We start from the raw sequence: 19,636 nt of genomic DNA, 5'->3' as shown, positions 1-19,636 counted from the left end.
GAGGGGTTCTCTACGTTTTTGAATCTAATTACCCTGTAAGATATCTACCATCCTGATTTTACAGGGGGGATTTCTTTATTTCTAGTTACTTCTATTTTTTATTAAAAGTCTTCTTGTAAAACACTGAATGCTTTTTCATTGGTTTCAGATCCAAGGGTTTGGGTCTGTGGTCACCTATGCAAATTGCTGAGGCTTTTTACCAAACCTTGTCCAGGAAGTGGGGTGCAAGGTTTTGGGAAGTATTTTGGGGGGAAGGACGCGTCCAAACAGCTCTTCCCCAGTAACCAGTATTAGTTTGGTGGTGGTAGCGGCCAGTCCAAGGATAACGGGGGTAATATTTTGTACCTTGGGGAAGTTTTGACCTAAGCTGGTAAAGATAAGTTTAGGAGGTTTTTCATGCAGGTCCCCACATCTGTACCCTAGAGTTCAGAGTGGGGGAGGAACCGTGACAAAACCCAACCAACTTAGCCCACAACTTGAAGTTGTAACTATAAAAGTGCACTGGAATTTTTACCAACAAAATGCCTTCATTTCATGTACTTATTTTAAATGTCAAAAAAGTTTCACTTCAGTTCATCAGGATTTATTATAATCCACATACTTGGACAAGATTTTTCAGTCCTTTTTAAATAAATATATACTTGGTATATAGATCCAGACTGAGGGGAGTATTTCCAGCTGATTTTTTTAAAATATACACATACCAATCAAGTACATTTACAAAAGCATATTTGTAAGTGTTATTTATATCATTCAAAAATATTATGTTCAGTCAATTAGATTTTATCCTCTACCCATGCAAACGATCTGTATATTTTACCATATAATATACTAAGCTACCCATGCAGAGTCGTACCAGGATTGCGGTCTAATTCACAAACTGTAATACTCTTCACGTGCTTGCCCTAATCTTACTTCACCATCCCTTCTCTCGCAATAGTCTCTGGAGTCAGTGGATATGGTACTATGCCCTGGGGCTAGCATATTTGTAACCCTGACCCAGATCGTGAGACAGTGGAGAACTGGAGACCAAGATTGGAATTTTTGGAAGGGGCTAAGAGAACTGACTTTCAATAGGATTTGGATGCTTAACTATCTTAAGCCTCTGTAAATATCCAGCCCATTTTCTGACCAGCACACCTTTACACACACGAAAAGATATTCCAGGCAAAGAATTGTCACAATGAATTCAGAGATCAAGTGGGAAGGAGGCACCATGTTGAACAATAACTTTGAATTTTCTGACTCAAGCCTTAAACTTTTTTGTAACTACGATTTTCTTTTTTTGGTTCAATATGTAAGCTATATTCGTGAACTCTATTTAGTCTCAACAAAGTTTTTGGACGATTAATAATAATCTCTTATATCTCTCTTAAAACGTTTTAACTTCACTAGTACAGGATATAATTTTAGTAAGAGGTCACGCAGTTTGCATAATCAGAATTTGTTGTGCAGTTTGACATAAAAACTAGATAAAAGACTAGTACAAATAAGAGAGAGCAATTATATCTTTGCTAACATAGCCATTAAAATTTGGTGAAAGTCAAGTGCTCTGAAAATGCTCTCATCAGACAAAAGAATAACTAATGTGACATTGTCACCTTTTTTTAGGGTCATTGTGCCATTGCATAGGCACAAAGTGTTCTTTTAAAAAACATCCTTTAAATCCACGTTTGAACAAACTTCAGAAACTTAAATGAAAAAAACTTTAAAAAATTTGTTGTTTAAATTGTTATTTGGTTTTTAATTGCTTTTGGGTACACAAATAATTAGAGACTCAATAATTGCTATGTTTCAGAGTAGCAGCCATGTTAGTCTGTATTCGCAAAAAGAGAAGGAGGATTTGTGGCACCTTAGAGACTAACCAATTTATTTGAGCATAAGCTTTCGTGAGCTACAGCTCACTTCATCAGTCTCTAAGGTGTCACAAGCACTCCTTTTCTTTTTGCGAATAATTGTTATGCAACTAGAACAAGAACTTTGAAAAACAATTGCCAGTTTACTCATTATTATGGATATTAGTTAATTTCAACTGTTCCTCAGATGTGAAAAATGCAAATTAAGGTGCATTTTTAATCATCAAAAATATTTCTAAGAGTATAATATTGTCTATTGTCATTTCAATATCTAATCAAGTAAACTCCTACAGCAGGCTTTATTCTAGCAAAACCTGATGTAATTAATAGTTGTGGTATGATTTTCTATAAATTGAATCCTAAAACTCTTATTTCTAAGATCTAATAAACTAGAAGATAGGTTTTTGATACTTCTGTGATGCCACATTTAAAGCTGTCTCATGATTTTATAATAATTATATAAAATTCTATTTTCAGGGTCCTGTAGTGCTTCAGTATACACTGACTCCAGGCTAGCACTGGATATGAGTTTCATAGCCAATTACAGAATTTTTAACAATTTGGTTAAAAAAAATTGAAACATTGACTGAGTTTTTTTGTTAGAAAGGAGGACCATATACACCATCTTCCCCCCCAAAAGCCCACGAAAGCTTATGCTCTAATAAATTTGCTAGTCTCTAAGGTGCCACAAGTACTCCTGTTCTTTTTCCCCAAAAAAGTGTTTAGTGGTTTTTGATAGATATTTAGCACCTGAAATTAGATAATTATAGCAAAGTGCAGTCTGTAAAGCTGATAGGTTATGCAATTTTTTTAAGATTAAGAAGTTAACATACTACTGTGTATTTTAATATAATATTTATAATCATTTAACAAATTGCAAGAAGGTCCATTAGAACTATGCTGTGCATAAAGACCATGTTAGTGCACGGCTTTAGGGTATTTGTCACAGATTTGGGTATATCCAAATCTTCCTTCAGAATCAAACTTACATTTAAAGAAATTATGAACAAATTTTCAAACTTAAGCTGCGAAATAGGTGGCCTGATTCTAAGAAGTTCTGCCACAGCTGGGCCTCCTGTGGAATAACTGAGAGCTGTGGCTGCTCAGCACCTCTGTAAATCAGGCCACTTGTTTAGGTGCCTAATTTTGGATTTAGGTGCTTTGGCTGTGAAGTTATTCTGCATGCAGACCACCAGTGCAAAGTTCTCATCTTAAATCTGCAGACAGAATGAATCAACAGTTCTGAGAGAGATGTGAGCTGCCTTCTTCATCTCAATGGGGTGTTGTATCTATGATTATTTATGATTACAATTTAAAGGTGATCTGAAGAGTGGGGAAAACGAGACTGAATGATGACTCCATACCATAGTAACTGCGGTTCTTTGATGATTACCTGCATAGGTTCGCATTCTTAATCCATCCTCATTCCCAATGTTTCAGAGATTTGCAACAGATTTTTGATTTAGTGAAAGTGGAGACACGCAGGGACATACATAGGGGTGCTCGTGCAGCCCCAATGGACACTACTGTCCAGAAAGTTCTGAGCTTGCACACACAAGACATACATATATCATCTCAGTGAGGGCCATGTGAGTTATTATCTCAAATACCCAATTACTATGAAAAAAGAAAAGGAGTACTTGTGGCACCTTAGAGACTAACAAATTTATTTGAGCATAAGCTTTCGTGAGCTACAGCTCACTTCATCGGATGCTCAAATAAATTTGTTAGTCTCTAAGGTGCCACAAGTCCTCTTTTTCTTTTTGTGGATACAGACTAACACGGCTGCTACTCTGAAACCAATTACTATGGTAAATTATTATTCATTGGCAAAGCTGAGTGGGACAGGCTGAATAATAAAATGTATGTGTAAGAAAGAAAACTTAAGTATTTTGTATTTTTAATGTTCAGTGCATGGCATATTGGTAATACAGTAAAAGCCTCATTTTCCTCCAAGTGATTATATACATATATGTTCCAGTGTAGGAGTATGTGTGCACAAGGCACTCTAGTACCAGCAGGGAGAGCACGTGCCCCCACTGTCCTCATGTACTGAGCCGAGAGTATAAAGGGGCATGGCATCCGCCTCCCTGGCAAGAGTTGTAGCTACCCTCTGCTCTTCAGCTTTGAGTAGCCAACCTTTAGAAAAGAGATTTGTATCTTATTTGTATATTGTAGTTAGGTTTATTGTTTGTGTAGTATAGATTAGCTAGGGTAGGTAGTTAGAAAACCCCCAGAATAGAGAACTATGGAAAAATCCCCAGGGTTCAAGCAACATGCTATGTACAGGGGGGTCATGATCCCTGTTAGTGATAGGTTTCAGAGTAGCAGTCGTGTTAGTCTGTATTCGCAAAAAGAAAAGGAGTACTTGTGGCACCTTAGAGACTAACAAATTTATTTGAGCATAAGCTTTCGCTTATCCGATGAAGTGAGCTGTAGTTCACGAAAGCTTATGCTGAAATAAATTTGTTAGTCTCTAAGGTGCCACAAGTACTCCTTTTCTGTCAGTGATAGTTATTAAAGCTGCCTAATTTACGTAGGTGAGGGATATATGTCCTACTTCTACCTTCTTCCCAACAAGGATGAAGAAGTGGAGGGATCTTCACCTTAAGATGCAACTCCTGGAAAAGACTGTGTGTTGCTCTTCAGAACTTGACCACAAGAGGACAGACAACAGAGTTCAAGCCTCAGACTCAATACAGATTGTTCTATGAGCTGAGACCTCTAGGAGATCTAAGCTTCCCAGACATCGCCAATCAGCATAATTTTTAGTAGGCCCTTTTCACCAGATCTTGTCGGCTTTGAAGCAGTCATTTTGACATTTGAGGTGAGGACTACACGCTAACCGTATCTCACCTTCCACTATGTGGAAAGCACCTCCCCCTCTTTTTATGGTACATGGATAGAGATTACTTTGGACAAGTCAGTGCTCAAACCGTAAAGGAGGGATATGTCCTCCAGTTCACCTCCCTCCCTTTACGTAGTCCACCTTTCCCATCTCTTTTGAGGGACCCATCTCACAAGACTGTTTTAGTTCAGGAAGAACAGTCTCTTTTGGAAATGGGACCAATACAAACACAGAGGGTAAGGCACCTATTTCCAGTACTTCCTGATTACCAAAAGGAGAGGTGGTCTTTGACCCATTGTGGACCTAAATCAGTTCAGTTTTCTTATCAAAAAATTAGTTTCAGGATGGCAACCCTTGTATCTATTATCCCTTCCTTCGACATTGGAGTGCTCCCTTTGTTTGGCAGGATGCTTACTTTCATGTGGCAATACACCTTGACCTCAGAAAGTATCTTTGATTGATGTCGGGCAACAAACACTACCAATACATGGTACTACCCTTCGACCTACCTTCAGCTCTAAGGCTGTTCACCAAGAGTATGACAGTGGTCTTGGCACATCTGCACCATGTAGGTGTTCAAATATTTCCCTACCTGGATGATTGGTTAGTTTGGGGAATGTGAAGCACTCACATCCAACACAGCATCCTCCTCATCAGACATCTATTCTCTCATCTAGGCCTAAAATTGAATATAGAGAAATCAGCATTAAAACTGATACACTGAACATGTTACATAGGAACAGATGTAGACACCACAACTGCCATGGTTTATCTTTTGATGGGCAGGTTTCAGTCCATAGTCTCTCTATCCAAAAGCCTCAAGTCCAACCTAGGGACAACACAGTGCGCTGTATCTACAACTATTGGCCTCATGCACATACGTGACTCAGCATGCCAGACTTCACCTCAGATGGCTACAGGCCTGCCTTCACTCGGTATATCATCCAAGCAGACATTTGCAGATTTGCATACTTGCATGAGGGCTTCAGTCTTGGATTGGTGGTTGGACCCTTAGAACATATGCAAAGGGTTCCTTTTCTACCAGCAGAACCAACTTGTAACAGAAATGTTCACCCATCTGGTGGCAGCCAGGAGCTGAGCCGCAGGACCAGGAACAGAGCCCCAGGCGTGGGTCCAGCGGCAGCCAGGGCCCCGTGTGTGGGGCTGGGAAAAGAGCCCGGGCCCAGATCCAGCAGTAGCTGGGGCCCCACGTGCGGGGTTGGGGAAAGAGCCCCGGGCGCGGGTCCAGCAGCAGCCAGGGCCCTGCATGTGGGACTGGGAGCAGAGCCTTGGGCAGGGGTCCAGGGGCAGCTGGGACCCTGCATGCAGGGCTGGAAACAGAGCCCCAGGTGCGGGTCCTGCAGTTGGGAGTTGGGACCCCACGTGCGGGGTCAGGAGCAGAGCCCCAGGCACTGGGACAGCAGGGCCGGGACCCCACACAAAAATTGGGGGTGCTGCAGCACCCCCCACACCCTTAGTTCCTTTGCCTATGAGAATACAGAGGATGGCAGGCAAACTCTAATCTCTAGACACTTTTGATATGTCTTGTACTGTCTTAGTGGACTCAACATCTGATTCCATATGGAAGCAGAGATTCGTAATGGAAGGACAAAAGAATCTTAAGTCTAACATGCTAGTGAAAATGGATGGTATCTCTTTAAGACAGAGTCCAGCCTTGGAATTGGTAATGATTAAGTATCTGAAAACTGGTAAAGAGGCTTAGTGTCTGTGTTGATGCAAATTACCTGACTGACTGCCCTGAGAAAGACTTGCCCATAGCCCTGAGCAAAGAGGACACATCTGGCCAGTCAGTGGATTCTGTTACACCAAAGAGCTCAGATTTTGACCCTCCAGAATGGGGAGGAAGGGAAAAACTAAACCTTACAAATAAAAGCCACAGGTTAACCCTAAATTGCCAAAGCTGCAATGGTATTGAGCAGAAGGCGTGGCATGACAAAAATGATTGTAAATGTACACTTGAAATGAATTTGATGTTAATATTAATGCTAATTAATTCTTGTGACTAATGTGTTGCTAATACCAAGAACTGTAAAAATGTACACTGTGCCTAATCTTTTGGAAAAACCCTTGAACATGTTAACAGTGATACATAAGAACACACTTTATGTTAAAAGGCCTTGTGATATTGATATTTCGCAGTTATTGCCTGTAACTAGTCTTGAAACTGTACACAGGAGAAAAGACATTGCAGACCTAATGTGCTGTATAAGAAGGGAAACTGAGGCACACTACCCTATTGCTTTCATGGCTAAATGCCAAGATTCTACACTATGAAAAACATTAGTATTTACATTAACTTGATGTTAATTTGGTTTCCTGTGTTTGCCCTGTTTCTTAGCAGTTTGTCCTGAATTTGGCATTTTCAGTTGTGACCCAAGAATGCACGGTTACACAAGGCAAGTCAGTGCACCCCAAACTACAATCTCTGCACCTCACAGCATTGATGATCTCTGGTTGAACAATGAGGAGAGAGTTTGTTCCTGAGATGTCTAGGCCATTTTGGTGAGCAGCAGAAAGGATTCCACCACAGCCACACATGCATTAAAATGGAAAAGGTTTTCAATCTGGGTGGAATCTCACCAATTATCACCAAACAGCACAGAGACTAGATATATACTATACTGTCTGTTACAGCTGAAATCCTCTGGCATCTCTGTCAGTTCAGTGAGAGTCCATCTAGCATCCATCTCTGCAGTATACCCACCAGTGGATGGGTATTCTATCTTTTCACTTCCTTGGAATCCAGATTTTCAAAGGGGCGAATTCCCTTGTACTTTCCTGTATCTGATACAGTAATTTTTATGGGACCTGAATGTAGTATTGTCTTGCTTGATGGGCTCCCCTTTGAACCTTTGGCAACAACATTTCTTCCACTGTTATCAATGAAATAGTGTTTCTGGTAGCAGTTACCTCCGCTCGGAAGGTGTCAGAGCTACAGACACTTTTAGCTGATTCTCCTTTCACATATTCCACAAAGACAAGGTCCCTCTTAGTCTGCATGCTAAGTTTGTGCCTAAGGTGGTTTCATCATTGCACCTCAACCAGACTATTCATCTGCCAGTGTTCTTTCCAAAGCCTCATTCTTCCAAGGATGAAGAAAAGCTTCATAAATTGGCTGTCCAAAGGGCTCTGGCACTTTACTTGTACTGCACAGTCTTTCAGATCCTCTCCCAAACTCTTTGTATCCTACGCTGAGAGGATTAAAGGGCAACCTGTTGCAACATGTATTTCTTGTTGGATTTCTGACTATCGAGTTTTGCTACGTTTAAGCTGGCAAAGGTATGTCCTCCACCAAGGATAACAGCCCAGTCCATTAGGGCTCATTCTACTTCATCAGCCTTTTTGAGCAACACTCCTGTCGTGGATATTTGCAAAGCAGCAACATGGTTGTGTGTACAAGCCTTCTCCAGACACTACTCTCTTACTCAAACTTCCTGAGATGAGACTTCAGCAAGTCAGTGTTAGTCGCTCTTCAAATAATGTGAAGTCCCACACCCTGTCTGGAAATTTCTGGTGAGTCACCTCACAGTAGAACATATATGTGCACAATCACCGGAAGGAGAAAAAGTGGTTACTTGTTGGTACAGTAACTGCTGTTCTCGAGGTATGTTGTGCACATAGACATTCCATGACTCTCCCACCTTCCCTGCCACTTCAGGTACGATACCCTGGCCATGTGAACGAACAGAGAGAGAGACAGTGGCCAGGCCCTTTTATATCTTTGGCTCAGTGCACAAGGACAGTCGAGGGTACATGCGTTGCTTGCTGGCACTGCTAGCAAAAGTTGTTGTTTGAGAGTTCATTGGGCACAGTGAAATGCATATGTGTACAATCCATTTTGAAGAACAACAGTTATTGCACAGGTAAGTAACTGGGTGTTTGTGAAGTGTACTGGTTTTCAAGCTCAAAAAATAATAATATAATGAGCAGAGGTTTACTTGCAGGTGTAAGCCTTGCTGGCAAAATAGTCCTCCTTGTTAACCCAGCTAAGGGTTATATAATCTAGCATTACCACAATGAGTTATTCTTTTTTTTTTCCCCAGAAAGGAAAAGTAATAGTTTGGTCCAACCACCTCTGTGTCCTTCCTTCACACTTCATTTAATCTCATTACATTTAGAAGGATTATTCAACAAATCCCCAACCCACTAGGGAATATCAGATAGTGCAGAATATGGCAGCCATTTGTTCAGTGGTGCGTTTTTCAGGGAGCAAATTAGACCTGTGCTGCAACATCATCACTCACTTATGATTCATTTTCATATGTAATTCAAGAAGTTGTTTGTAACCTCTTAAGCCAGGGTTATGACTGTCCGAAAGAGTGCTTCTCTCCCCATGTGATACCATGGCAGGTGAGGTCAGGTGAGGTTCTCAAGCTAATGGCTTCTTGGTTTTTAATACAAAGAGGCTGGTGGCAAAATGGCTTCAGCTGAGAAATTGTCTTTCCCCCTGGTCTGCTGATCTTAAGAGCAAAATGCAAGGCCTATCTGGTTTCCCAGGCTTTTGAGAAGGGGGTGATTTAGGATGATGTGTGTGAAATTAGGTATTGGGTTATTGGTAGTCTTGATGAGTTATTTAGATAAGGAAGAATTTGTAGTTTCTGATTTACTTTGTAAAAATGTGTAGTTGTTGTTATAGTACATGAGCCCCAAGAGTATATAGATATGCATATTTCCAAAAATCCAAATGCATACTTAATGCAAAGTAAATGATACTATGTCTACTGCGGATGGACATGTTGATACCATTCTGATTTCTGTCTAGGGCCAGAAAAAGTAGCGTCAACATTTTGTGGGAATTTCTCATTAGTTTGCCAGTCTGGAGGCCTGATCTTGCAAAATGCTGTCTGTCGCCTATGGAGAGCTGAATGCCCTCAGATTGCTGTGAAGTCAGTGGAAGTTAAGAGCTGGTAACACTGCCAGTTTTGTATACTCTACCGTTTCCAATAATTCAGATATATATTGGATAAGCATCCAAACTTTGGAAATGTATCTGAATTGAATTTGAACTTCAAACCATTTGAGTCTGCTAAACCTTATATTAACTAAGAATATTCTCAGTGTGAAAATGCTATAAGATAACTTGGTATATTTTATTTAAAAAACAGTGCGTTTTCTTATCTAGATGGAAATTGGTCTAGCTAAAGACCAAACACGACACACAGAAGAGATTTTCAGGCTCAAAGAAGACGCTAGAATGGAACTAGACATTGAAAGACAAAAGCACCAAGAATTAATAGCAAAATATCAGAAAGATCAAGAGGAACTACGGATGAAGGTTTGGAGCAATTGAAAGGAAGTTGGTGTTGCAACCGTAGATAATATACCTTGGAGACAAAAAGGAGTGGGGTGGGGGAACCTAATCCCCTTAGATTGTGTTTCTTCATCTAGATAGGTTACTAGCATGTCATTACACTTTCTCCCTGTTCTAGTATATACAGTACATTTTGTATTATTTGAAATGGAACAGAGCAAACACATTTTGCATATAGCTATTTCATTTAAAGGTATTATAGGGTAGATATTTTTGCATTTACTCAGACCCAGATTTCTCCTAGCTATAGTTTTTTGACATGTTGATTTTTCTTGCAATGTCATACAATGGGCTAACTGAATTAAAAAAAAATCAAACTATATTTCTTACACAATTTATTTAATTAAAAGTAAAATCAAAGCCCTTGGACTACTCTGAACTATACTGGGCTGGCATAGAGGTATCCCCAGTAGTTTCTCCCTCCTTACCTGAGTTTAGTGTTTATTGGACAAAGCCAAGTATTGAGTCCATTAGTTCTCCCTTTATCTATGTTAATTTCTTTCATTCAATACAATTTTCTATTCCTTTCTCTTTTCAGATGTTTTTCTAGCCAGGTAAACCACCAGTTATCTGAATCCTATTTATCCAAATCTGAGTTTTCCAAAATTCATATAAAAACTGAAAATAGTTTTCCAAAAGTTTTAGACATCCTTTGAGACATTTGGAGAATCAAGAAAGGGATTTTTATTATGTTTATTTCAAATGCATTATTTTAAGCCAATGTTTAAACAGTTGAAAATAAAACATTTTATTTTCATAGTATCTATATATTATTTTTTTAAAAAGACTATCTACTTGCTCTAGAGGTTGAAATTGAGATTAGAAATCAAAAGACTTTTTCCCATTTCTAGCACAGTTTCACTATTTGACCTTAGGCAAATCACTTAAATCTCTCTGTGCCTGAGTTTTCTTACATTTTAAAAGCACTTTGACATCCTTGAGGGGTATTCTATAAGTCCAAAGTAGTGGTATTGTTCATTTGTACCTGTTAGGAGCTACACATCTTTACTTTCAGAGCTCCTTTTGTCTGGTATCAAATTTCTACGTAACCAAATAAATAATTGCATGTGAACTAATGTACGATTTATCATACAGATACCTGAATTAATATCCAGTGCCATCAACAGCCTAAGGATGGAAGTGGGAATTCTTAAAAACCAGCTTCAGGAAGCCCAGGTCAAACTTACAGAGAAAGATGGAGATAAGGAAGAAGAAATGCGAAGCCTTAAAAGGCTGGTTACTAAGCTTGAATTTCAGCTGAAGAAGGAACAGAACAACAGTGATTCATTATCAGAGGGCATGAGGAAAGAAATTAAAGAGAAGTCAGATGAACTGGAAAAATTAACCCAGGAGCAAGCAGAGCTGATTCAGAATTTGAGTCAGGCTCAAGAGGAGGTAGGAACTTGACCAAAGACATGCCCTGCTACATTTAGTATTAAATATGTGTGTACTATTCTATTATCATGTTACAAACGTGCAATTTAGATCAATGTAAAAGAAGTGCAGACTTTTAGAATAAACTAAAATCTTCAACTCTAGTGTGTTAATTTTAAAAGTCTTTAAAATGAATAATCTGTAAATCAAATGAAAAGCAAATTTTATGAACAAATTTTGAAATAATTAGTGTGAAAACCCCTGTTAGTGCATTATTACAAGAATACTCATCCCTTTCAGGTCTTTGAAGGCACCTCTCCTTCCACCTCATGTTTAACAACACTCTAAAGATATAATTTAAAGGAACCCTGGATTTTTTCAAAATAGAAAACATGGACTATTACAAACACTTTAAACATGATAGTAATATTCCATCTAGCAATCTTATTCATATTTGAGATAATTAATTAGAAAAAAATTGTACTTGTACACCATGGATATGGGAGTGCATAAAATGTTTCACAGAAATCAGTTTACAACTATTTTGCATACAAGAAAAAAAGCTAGCTTTTTGGATAATTTTTTCACAATGAATAATGCAACCAGTGTGAATAATGCAAATATGCACAGACAGCCATTGCCTCTGTTGCATCAAACAATTCCAAACATTTCTTCTTTTTCTGTCCAATATTTCTTGTCTTATGAAATCCTAGACACAATAGGGATGCATTCCCTGCAAGCAGTCTCTTTTGGGTACATCTTCGCTGCAATAAAAGACCCGCGGCCCAGCTAGGGCTAGCTTGGGTCAGCTGACTCTGGTTTGCAGGGCTCGAGCTGTGGGGCTAAAAATTGGGGTTGGGCTGGAGCCTCGGCTGAGAAAACCTTCCCTCCTCACAGGGATTCAGAGCCCAGGCTCCAACCCAATCCCAAACTTCTGCACTTTGCAGCCCTACAGCCTGAGCCCCCAGAGCCCAAGTCAATTGGCCCGGGCTCTGAGTCTCGCAGCCCATAGGTTTTTTTACTGCAGTGTAGGCGTACCCCTTTTTGCTTTTCTTTTGTGAGTGATACTCAGGTGAGGCCAGGCATGTTGATGTGGTAAACTTGGCTTACTGTGCCTGCTTTGCAGGCATTTTTCACTGTCTAGACCTATCTTTATAAAATTCTACTACTAAAGTGGTCATTTTGCTTCTGAGAAAATGGGACCTGAAGGAGTAGAGCTGGAGCATTGCAACATCTTGTATTTATAGCTTGGTGGTCTGTTTTCTGCCAAGTTTGAAACTGTCTTGATTATTTCCCATTTTATGCCATTTCAGGGTAGCCAACTTTTCATCCTTGATATATGTTTGCTATCTCAGCCTTTAAATCTTCTATTACCTCCTTTATTCTTTAACAAATTGATTATATTGCTGTGATTTTGTTTTAGCTAATGAAGGTCCCTTCAGTCCTCAGAATGACTGAGCCCAACACTGACCACATCTTTAGCTCTGTTTCTGCCATTTTTTCCCTCCTCATAATGTCAAAGTCATCTCATATTTCTCCAGGCCTTTTTGCCTAAAGTCAGTTGCTCCATTCAGCTGCACTCACTTAAATCTGATTGTTTACAGCATAGGATTCTTCTCCCTCTCTTCCCTTTATACTGCTGCACTATGTACAGATCTTTAAGTGGTGGCATACTGACCTCTCTTTTTGTCCCATATCTAGTCATAGAATCATAGAATATCAGGGTTGGAAGGGACCTCAGGAGGTCATCTAGTCCAACCCCCTGCTCAAAGCAGGACCAATCCCCAATTTTTGCCCCAGATCCCTGAATGGCCCCCTCAAAGATTGAACTCACAACCCTGGGTTTAGCAGGCCAATGCTCAAACCACTGAGCTATCTCTTCCCCCACTCTATTCTTGTCCCCTCCCCTTTTTTCCTTTCTCCCCTCCCTTTACTTCTCTCTTCACCTCTCTTTCCCTTCCCTCTGCTGAAATTCTATGAACACCCCATTTTTGGGTGATTGGATGGTGACACGAGAAGTACTTTAATCATTCTTCATCTCCTTATTTCTTTCTCCTTGTCTTTTTCTTGTCTTGTCCCAAGAACAAGCATCCCCTTCTTCTCTCCCAGGGTGGGAGATGGGGAGAGGTTTGTGATTGTAACTCAGGGATACTTCCTCTTGTTCCCCTTTCCTCCTGGTGAGAATGAAAGCAAATTGCCATAGTGATGGTGTTTTGAGGCAAGTAGATTGTCGTTTCACTCAATGCAAATCTAAGACTTTGTGCATCCATAGGTCACTGGCTTTGGAATGACACAGTGAATATCAGAACTGATGGGGCAAATTGCTGAGCCTCATATAAAAATTCATTAATTCAGTCGTGCTTGAAAATAATATAAATGTGACAGGAAAGGTGAAAAAATGTAGTTCTCTGGTTTTAAAGAAAGGTCAAATATGAAAAAAAGCATTTTCTAATCACTCACTGTACAAAATAAACTTCCTTGAAGTGTTTTACTGCTTCAGCAGATTAAATGTTCCACAGTATTATTCCTCAATAACTTTCATAAATTGTTACTTGACAATTTCCCCTTTTAGAATAGATCTTATGCAAAGACTGCAAATAAAACAGAAGTGTCCCAATAGCATGACTAAGTATAGCTATAGAAAACATTTAGCATGATTTTAACAGTGGGAGCAGCTTGAGATATGGCATATGAAAGTCGTATTTTAGCCACCGAATGCCTATGTAGTAGCATTCTACTAGCAAGAAAACACAATCTCTCTCTCCTGCTATCCATCTGAACTATTCAGACCAACTCATCCACAAGTCTTTGAGCCAAGTACTGATTTAATTCATGTAGTCATTTTAAAGCAAATCCTCATTTGTCAGCAGCTCAGGTTATGCCTCATTGTGTTCCAAGTACAGTGGAATGGTTTTGACCCCAGACAACTGAAAAATTAGAAAATTGGGTATCTGATTTTTTTTTTGTAGTATAGTCATAATTTTATCAACTCACCCTGTATGTGAACATATACCCTCTGATCACCAGTACCCTATGTTTGAGGAGTTCAGTAAGCACCCAGCATCTATCCCTTTTAGAGTGATGATGTTTCATAAAGTATGTGTTTCTTTCTATTTGCAGAACTCTCTTCTCCAGGAAACGGTGCGTAGAGAGTGTGAGGAACGCTATGAGCTAACTGAAGCTTTGACTCAAGCTAGAGAACAAGTATTTGAACTGAAGAGGCTCAGTGGAAACTTCCCACTGTCACAATGTTCACTCAGTCAGGGCAGCCTAATCTCCTGTGCTGCACTGGTCAGTAATCATGGACAGAAGAGCCTTACGAGCCCAAACTCTGGGAAAGGAATCACACACTCAGGCCTGTGTAGTATTTCAAGAGCTGCTAATGCACCAGCCTTCAATAAACACAAAAGCAGTGGTAAAGTGGGTTTGCCAGCTCTAACTCCACCACACCCTCCCAGGGAAAGAGCGTCTTCTGTGAATGAATCCAAGAACAGAATAACTGCAGTTATAAGAAGACAACTGAGTCAGCTCTGATGCATAAAAATGTTCAAGGACAGTACATTGGTAAACCATGAAAACCATTTCAGTGCATTATGTGGTCACTTAATTGTGGACTATAGGGGCAAAATGGTACCAGAAAGTTAAACTTTCCTGGCAATTAGCATATTTCTATTTTTTTTTTTTTTACAATTTAAAATTAACCTAATATCTGTTATGTAGTTATATTTTACAAGGCAATCATGGTTGCTTATTTTTTGTTCAACAATATAATGGAGTTAAAATGCTACATGTATTTCAAGGTGAGAAATATAAAAAGAAAAACACAGTACTCCTCCAAGAGGTGTTTTCAGCAAATCTGGCACAACTGTAATTAAGATATTTGAAAAGCTCCAGAATTATTTCACCAAACCATCACCATGTCCTGGTCTTCATATTTCAAATTGTATCCAGATTAACTCCAGTGCCAGTTAGTGTTGTACAAATGTACCTCAAGCATTAAGGGACAGATTTTGTCCTCCTTTCATTGAATAGCAACATACTTGCAAGTAGTTCCATTTCAGCCAATGGGATTGACTGTTTTTGCAATAATTTACTACTCACCATGAGAGAAGATGGCAGAATCAAACCCTAAATAATAGACAAAATATTGCACGGAAGCAACGTCCCACCCATTGCTGTATAAGTCCTGTACCCACTCCAGTAAAGGAACCCAGAACCCTTAGGTAAATTGACATAGCTCCACTGAGGTCATTGAAACTATGCCAATTTAGGCTAACAGTCTTATGGGGATCTTTTAAAATTCTTCCTTTACGAGAAATGACTTACTATGTATCAAAATTAAAACCCAGTGTCCCTAGGGTATACACTGTTCCAGTTACTTTTTCCATAACTCAGGACCCCAAGTGATGTGACAGCTTCAGGAATGCATTGTACCCAAAAGCCAGCAGGTTCGGTACTGCCTCAGTCTGAAAGATGTGGCCTTTTGATTTTCATCAAACCAGCATCATCATATTGAGCTACCTCCTTTCAGTTTGAGGTGATCCTTCTGCTTGTACATAGGGGCATACACTCAGTTGTTACACAACAGAATTAACATTTTCATTTTACTACTGTGAACTTGGGGCTGTGCTTTTTTCTGGAACATGCCACAGGGATACTCATTTAAAATAAATAAATAAACCTAGCAGTCTGCATTAGTTTGATGTGATTGAGTTGGTGCTCTATGGTAGCCTCAGATTTCACTCCCTGGACCACCAAATCCTTGGAGTGTTCTGGGACAGTCACTCACACTTACCTTTGTGTGTTCCCAGGAGAGTTCTGTTCAGGCTCAGATTCAGGTTGGTGGCTGTGACATGAACTAAAACCTCATGGGAAGGAGATTAAACTTGGAAACTTTGGAGATTCTCAGAACCGTAATCAGCAACTAGAGGACTGAGAGGTTGCACGATCCTTTTGAAAGCTTCGGAACTGGACACACTGTTCTCTTCTAGTCACATTGTTGTTCTTCACAGGACACTTTAAGTGCTAGCCATGAGACACTTTTGAAATCACACACTGGATCTTGACCTCTAACTTTCCTGGTCCTGAAAAGATCACAGTGTCCTAAAATGACTGTAGTATTCCATGAGAGACAAGGTGGGTGGGGTGATATCTTTTATTGGACCAGCTTCAGTTGGTGGAAGGGATAAATTTTTGAGCTTAACAGAGCTCTTCTTCAGGCCTGGAGGAGAAAAGTAGAGCTAGAATTAGGCCAATGCTGAGCACTTCTATAAATTCCCACCTCTATTTTCTAGTTCTATATGCAATATATATATACACACACACACTGTTTTACTGGAATTATTTAGTTACGCTGTGACTCATATATGGACCAGATCCTTCAGTCTTTTATGCAGGCAAAACTCCCATTGACCTCAGGGGGAGTTTTGCCTGCCAAGGAGCAGTATGATTAGTTCACATCTCAATTATAATCAGAAAGGGTCAGATCTCCATGGCCAACTGAGTTCTGCTTGGTTCAGGGCCTGAGGAGTAGCAGGAGAAGCCTTTCCGCTTCCCTGAATGTGCGACTAAACAAGGAGACTCAGGGCTGCTGTAAAATATGCCAGCTTACTTTCCCATATGGACTACTTCACCAACCAGAGATCTCCAGAGCGCAGTGAGAGGAAAGGGAAGCGGAGGCTACATATACCACCACCTATGCTAGTTTTATGCCTCTTGGAGATCCCCCTACATCAGGGGAATCCTTATCTCCCATACTAAGGCAGTTGTCCATTCCCTTTGTGCTGCTGGAGCAATGCAAAAGGGACAGAGTCATAGTCTGGGATCTGGTCCCCTGGTCTGCTGTAAAGTAGATGTAGCTTCATAGACTATGAACTGCAGAGTCATAAAATGTAAAGTAAGAAATACCAACACAGAATGAGAACAATCATTGGAGTAAAGTAGTTAGCACTGAGAAAACATATAAATCACAGCTCAAGGAGCTGGTCAAGAACAGAGTTCCTGGCTTCCTTTTCTGTCCTTACCTCACAGAAATCCAGAACTCTCTGCTAAGCAATGAAACATGTCAGGAAATCCTGCTCAGTGATGCTGAGGTTTTAAAGACAACATGACAGGATCGAAATTAATTTCACAGAGCAGAACAATGGGAGTAAAAAATGTAATAGCTGATGCATTTCTTTTACTTGGCTGAAACTTACCAATGTGGGGGCAGGGGGTAGCACTAAAAATGTATTGTAAGGTCCCTGATTACATCAGTGAGCCATGGTGTCGGCTGGAGGTAATACTTCTATTAAAAATGATGGCGTTTGTGCCGTAGATTTGTCCGAAGAATGTGGCTTGTACTATTATGTATTAGACATAATGGAATACTGAAAAAAATAAGTGTGCTTTGGAAGGGCTGTCTAGTTCCTCATGCTTCAGGGCATAAACCAATCTTTCACCAGTATGGGTTAGGGAAAAAACTTTCCTGTGTGCAGATTATCCCATAACTGCCTACTGCAGGGTTTTGTGTGTCTGCCTCTGAAGCAGCTGGTACTGGCTGCTGTCAATGACAGCATAATATACCTTAGAGCAGAGGTCCAACTTCACCCACCACCCCAGCAGCAGCCTCATGAGTCAGGGAGCACAAAGTTGGCATACAGCTTCTCCCTCCCCCAGGTCCTATACCAAGCACAGTTCAGCTGGACCTGATGATCAGGGTCAGTAAATGACTGCTTTGCATGTAATTTTTAAATACATGTAGATCTTGGTATGAATTAGGAAATGCTTCATTTGTCCTTCTAGGCCATGTTTTTTATTTTTGGCCAAGCCAAGTGAGGTCTTACAGACAGAAATGCTGTCATGTTAAGTGTAACATGATGCCTTTGAACACTGCATCCCGTACATTTCAGCCGTTTGGGGAATGAGCTAGACCTCAACACTGTTGATTTTGGTTAAACTCAGAAGAGGGAATGGGGGACACATGGAGCCCCTGACAGAGCCATCAGCTTCAACTACCTCTGTAATTGTCTGTAGCTCAGTGAACCAGTTGATAAAAATGGTAGGGGAAAAGGATTGTGTGCAGCTGGAATGGGGGTGGGTGTCAACACAGAGCCCCTGGCATGGGGGAGCAAATGGGGGAACCCTGGTATGGGGAGAGGGGACATGGGGGCACACAGGGCCCCTGATATAAGGGAGGGGAGGGGGGCTGCAGGGGGGTTCCTGCAATGGATGGGGATGAGAGGGTGGAACATAGGGCACTTGGGTCGGGGGGGGGGGAATGAAGGGATACAAGGAGCTCCTGGGGTACAATATGCTCAGCCTAAAGAAGCAACAAAGTGTACAAAACCCTCTTGTTTATTAGTGCCTTGGGATTCTCAGTACATTTTTGGGAGCACTCTAGTGACTTTTTTTAACTCCTGTAAACTCAGCCCATTTTCACCCCTCCAACCAACTGTGTTGCCTACTTCATAAAAAGCTAGTCCCCTCTAGCTGTTGAAGGCAGGGGAAATCATGCCATTGACATTAATAGGAGCTGAAGCAGGCCCAAAGCATCTGCTGTATTTATCAAAGACGTCGACTTCCAGTCCTATTAGGGGGTCACATTTTTTTTTTTATTTAAAATCCTTTGCAGCAGATTTTACAAGATAAATGTTGCTTTGCCTCATATATGAGAGATGACAACTGAGCCTTTCATATCGTGCCTGGTTATGATGTGGGATCCCAGTCCACTTCTAGTTTTTTCCATGAAGGAAGAAAGTTGACTTCAGAAAAAGTGGTCTTTGTATCTTAGCAGCATTAAAAATACATAGAAATAGAAACTGGAGCCATGGCGACTATGATATATTGTTAAAGGGTATAAATTAGGAAACAAATGCTAGACATCTTTCTTTTTATTCAAAAAGAGCTGTGCTCTGAGGTACAGTGTGGTCTAAAATCTAGATCTGGCCCTTAGCAATATTTTATAAGCCTTGTCCTTTAAAGCATGCATAATGATGTGAAAAGGTACTGTGTATTTGTAATAAGAGGAAGAGAACAGGGTTAGAGAAGGATGAAATTGGGGAGATTTCCTTTCTTTATCAAAAAACCTAATCTTTGAGTATAATTATTTAAAATGGGGTTTAACCACATTAGGCCTAGTTGTTGTTAGTATTATGTTTCTAATTGCTGTAGGTAGTTTAGGTTTCAGCCTTCCACTATAGCCACAATAAACCCCATAAGCACTGATATTGACACAAACTAACTGAG

The 19,636-nt window shown here is 40.2% G+C and overlaps 1 protein-coding gene across 3 annotated transcripts in view; it reads left to right on the top strand.

The window, feature by feature from the left end:
• LEKR1 (leucine, glutamate and lysine rich 1) overlaps positions 1-18,512 on the top strand; it is a 185,215-nt gene extending 166,703 nt beyond the window's left edge. For all 3 annotated transcript variants that reach the window (XM_073359602.1, XM_073359604.2, XM_073359601.2), the window contains 3 exons: positions 9,848-10,000; positions 11,132-11,431; positions 14,531-18,512. In XM_073359602.1, coding sequence (XP_073215703.1) covers positions 9,848-10,000; positions 11,132-11,431; positions 14,531-14,944 — 867 coding nt within the window. In that variant the 3' untranslated portion in view covers positions 14,945-18,512. The remainder of the gene's footprint in view (positions 1-9,847; positions 10,001-11,131; positions 11,432-14,530) is intronic.
• Positions 18,513-19,636: the final 1,124 nt, after the last annotated feature.

This window comes from Lepidochelys kempii, chromosome 9 (genome assembly GCF_965140285.1).
Source record: "Lepidochelys kempii isolate rLepKem1 chromosome 9, rLepKem1.hap1, whole genome shotgun sequence".
In the NCBI taxonomy this organism is placed as follows: Eukaryota; Metazoa; Chordata; order Testudines; family Cheloniidae; genus Lepidochelys; species Lepidochelys kempii.
The sequence above is the reverse complement of the archived record's forward strand: the minus strand, read 5'-3'. Positions and strand labels throughout refer to the sequence as shown.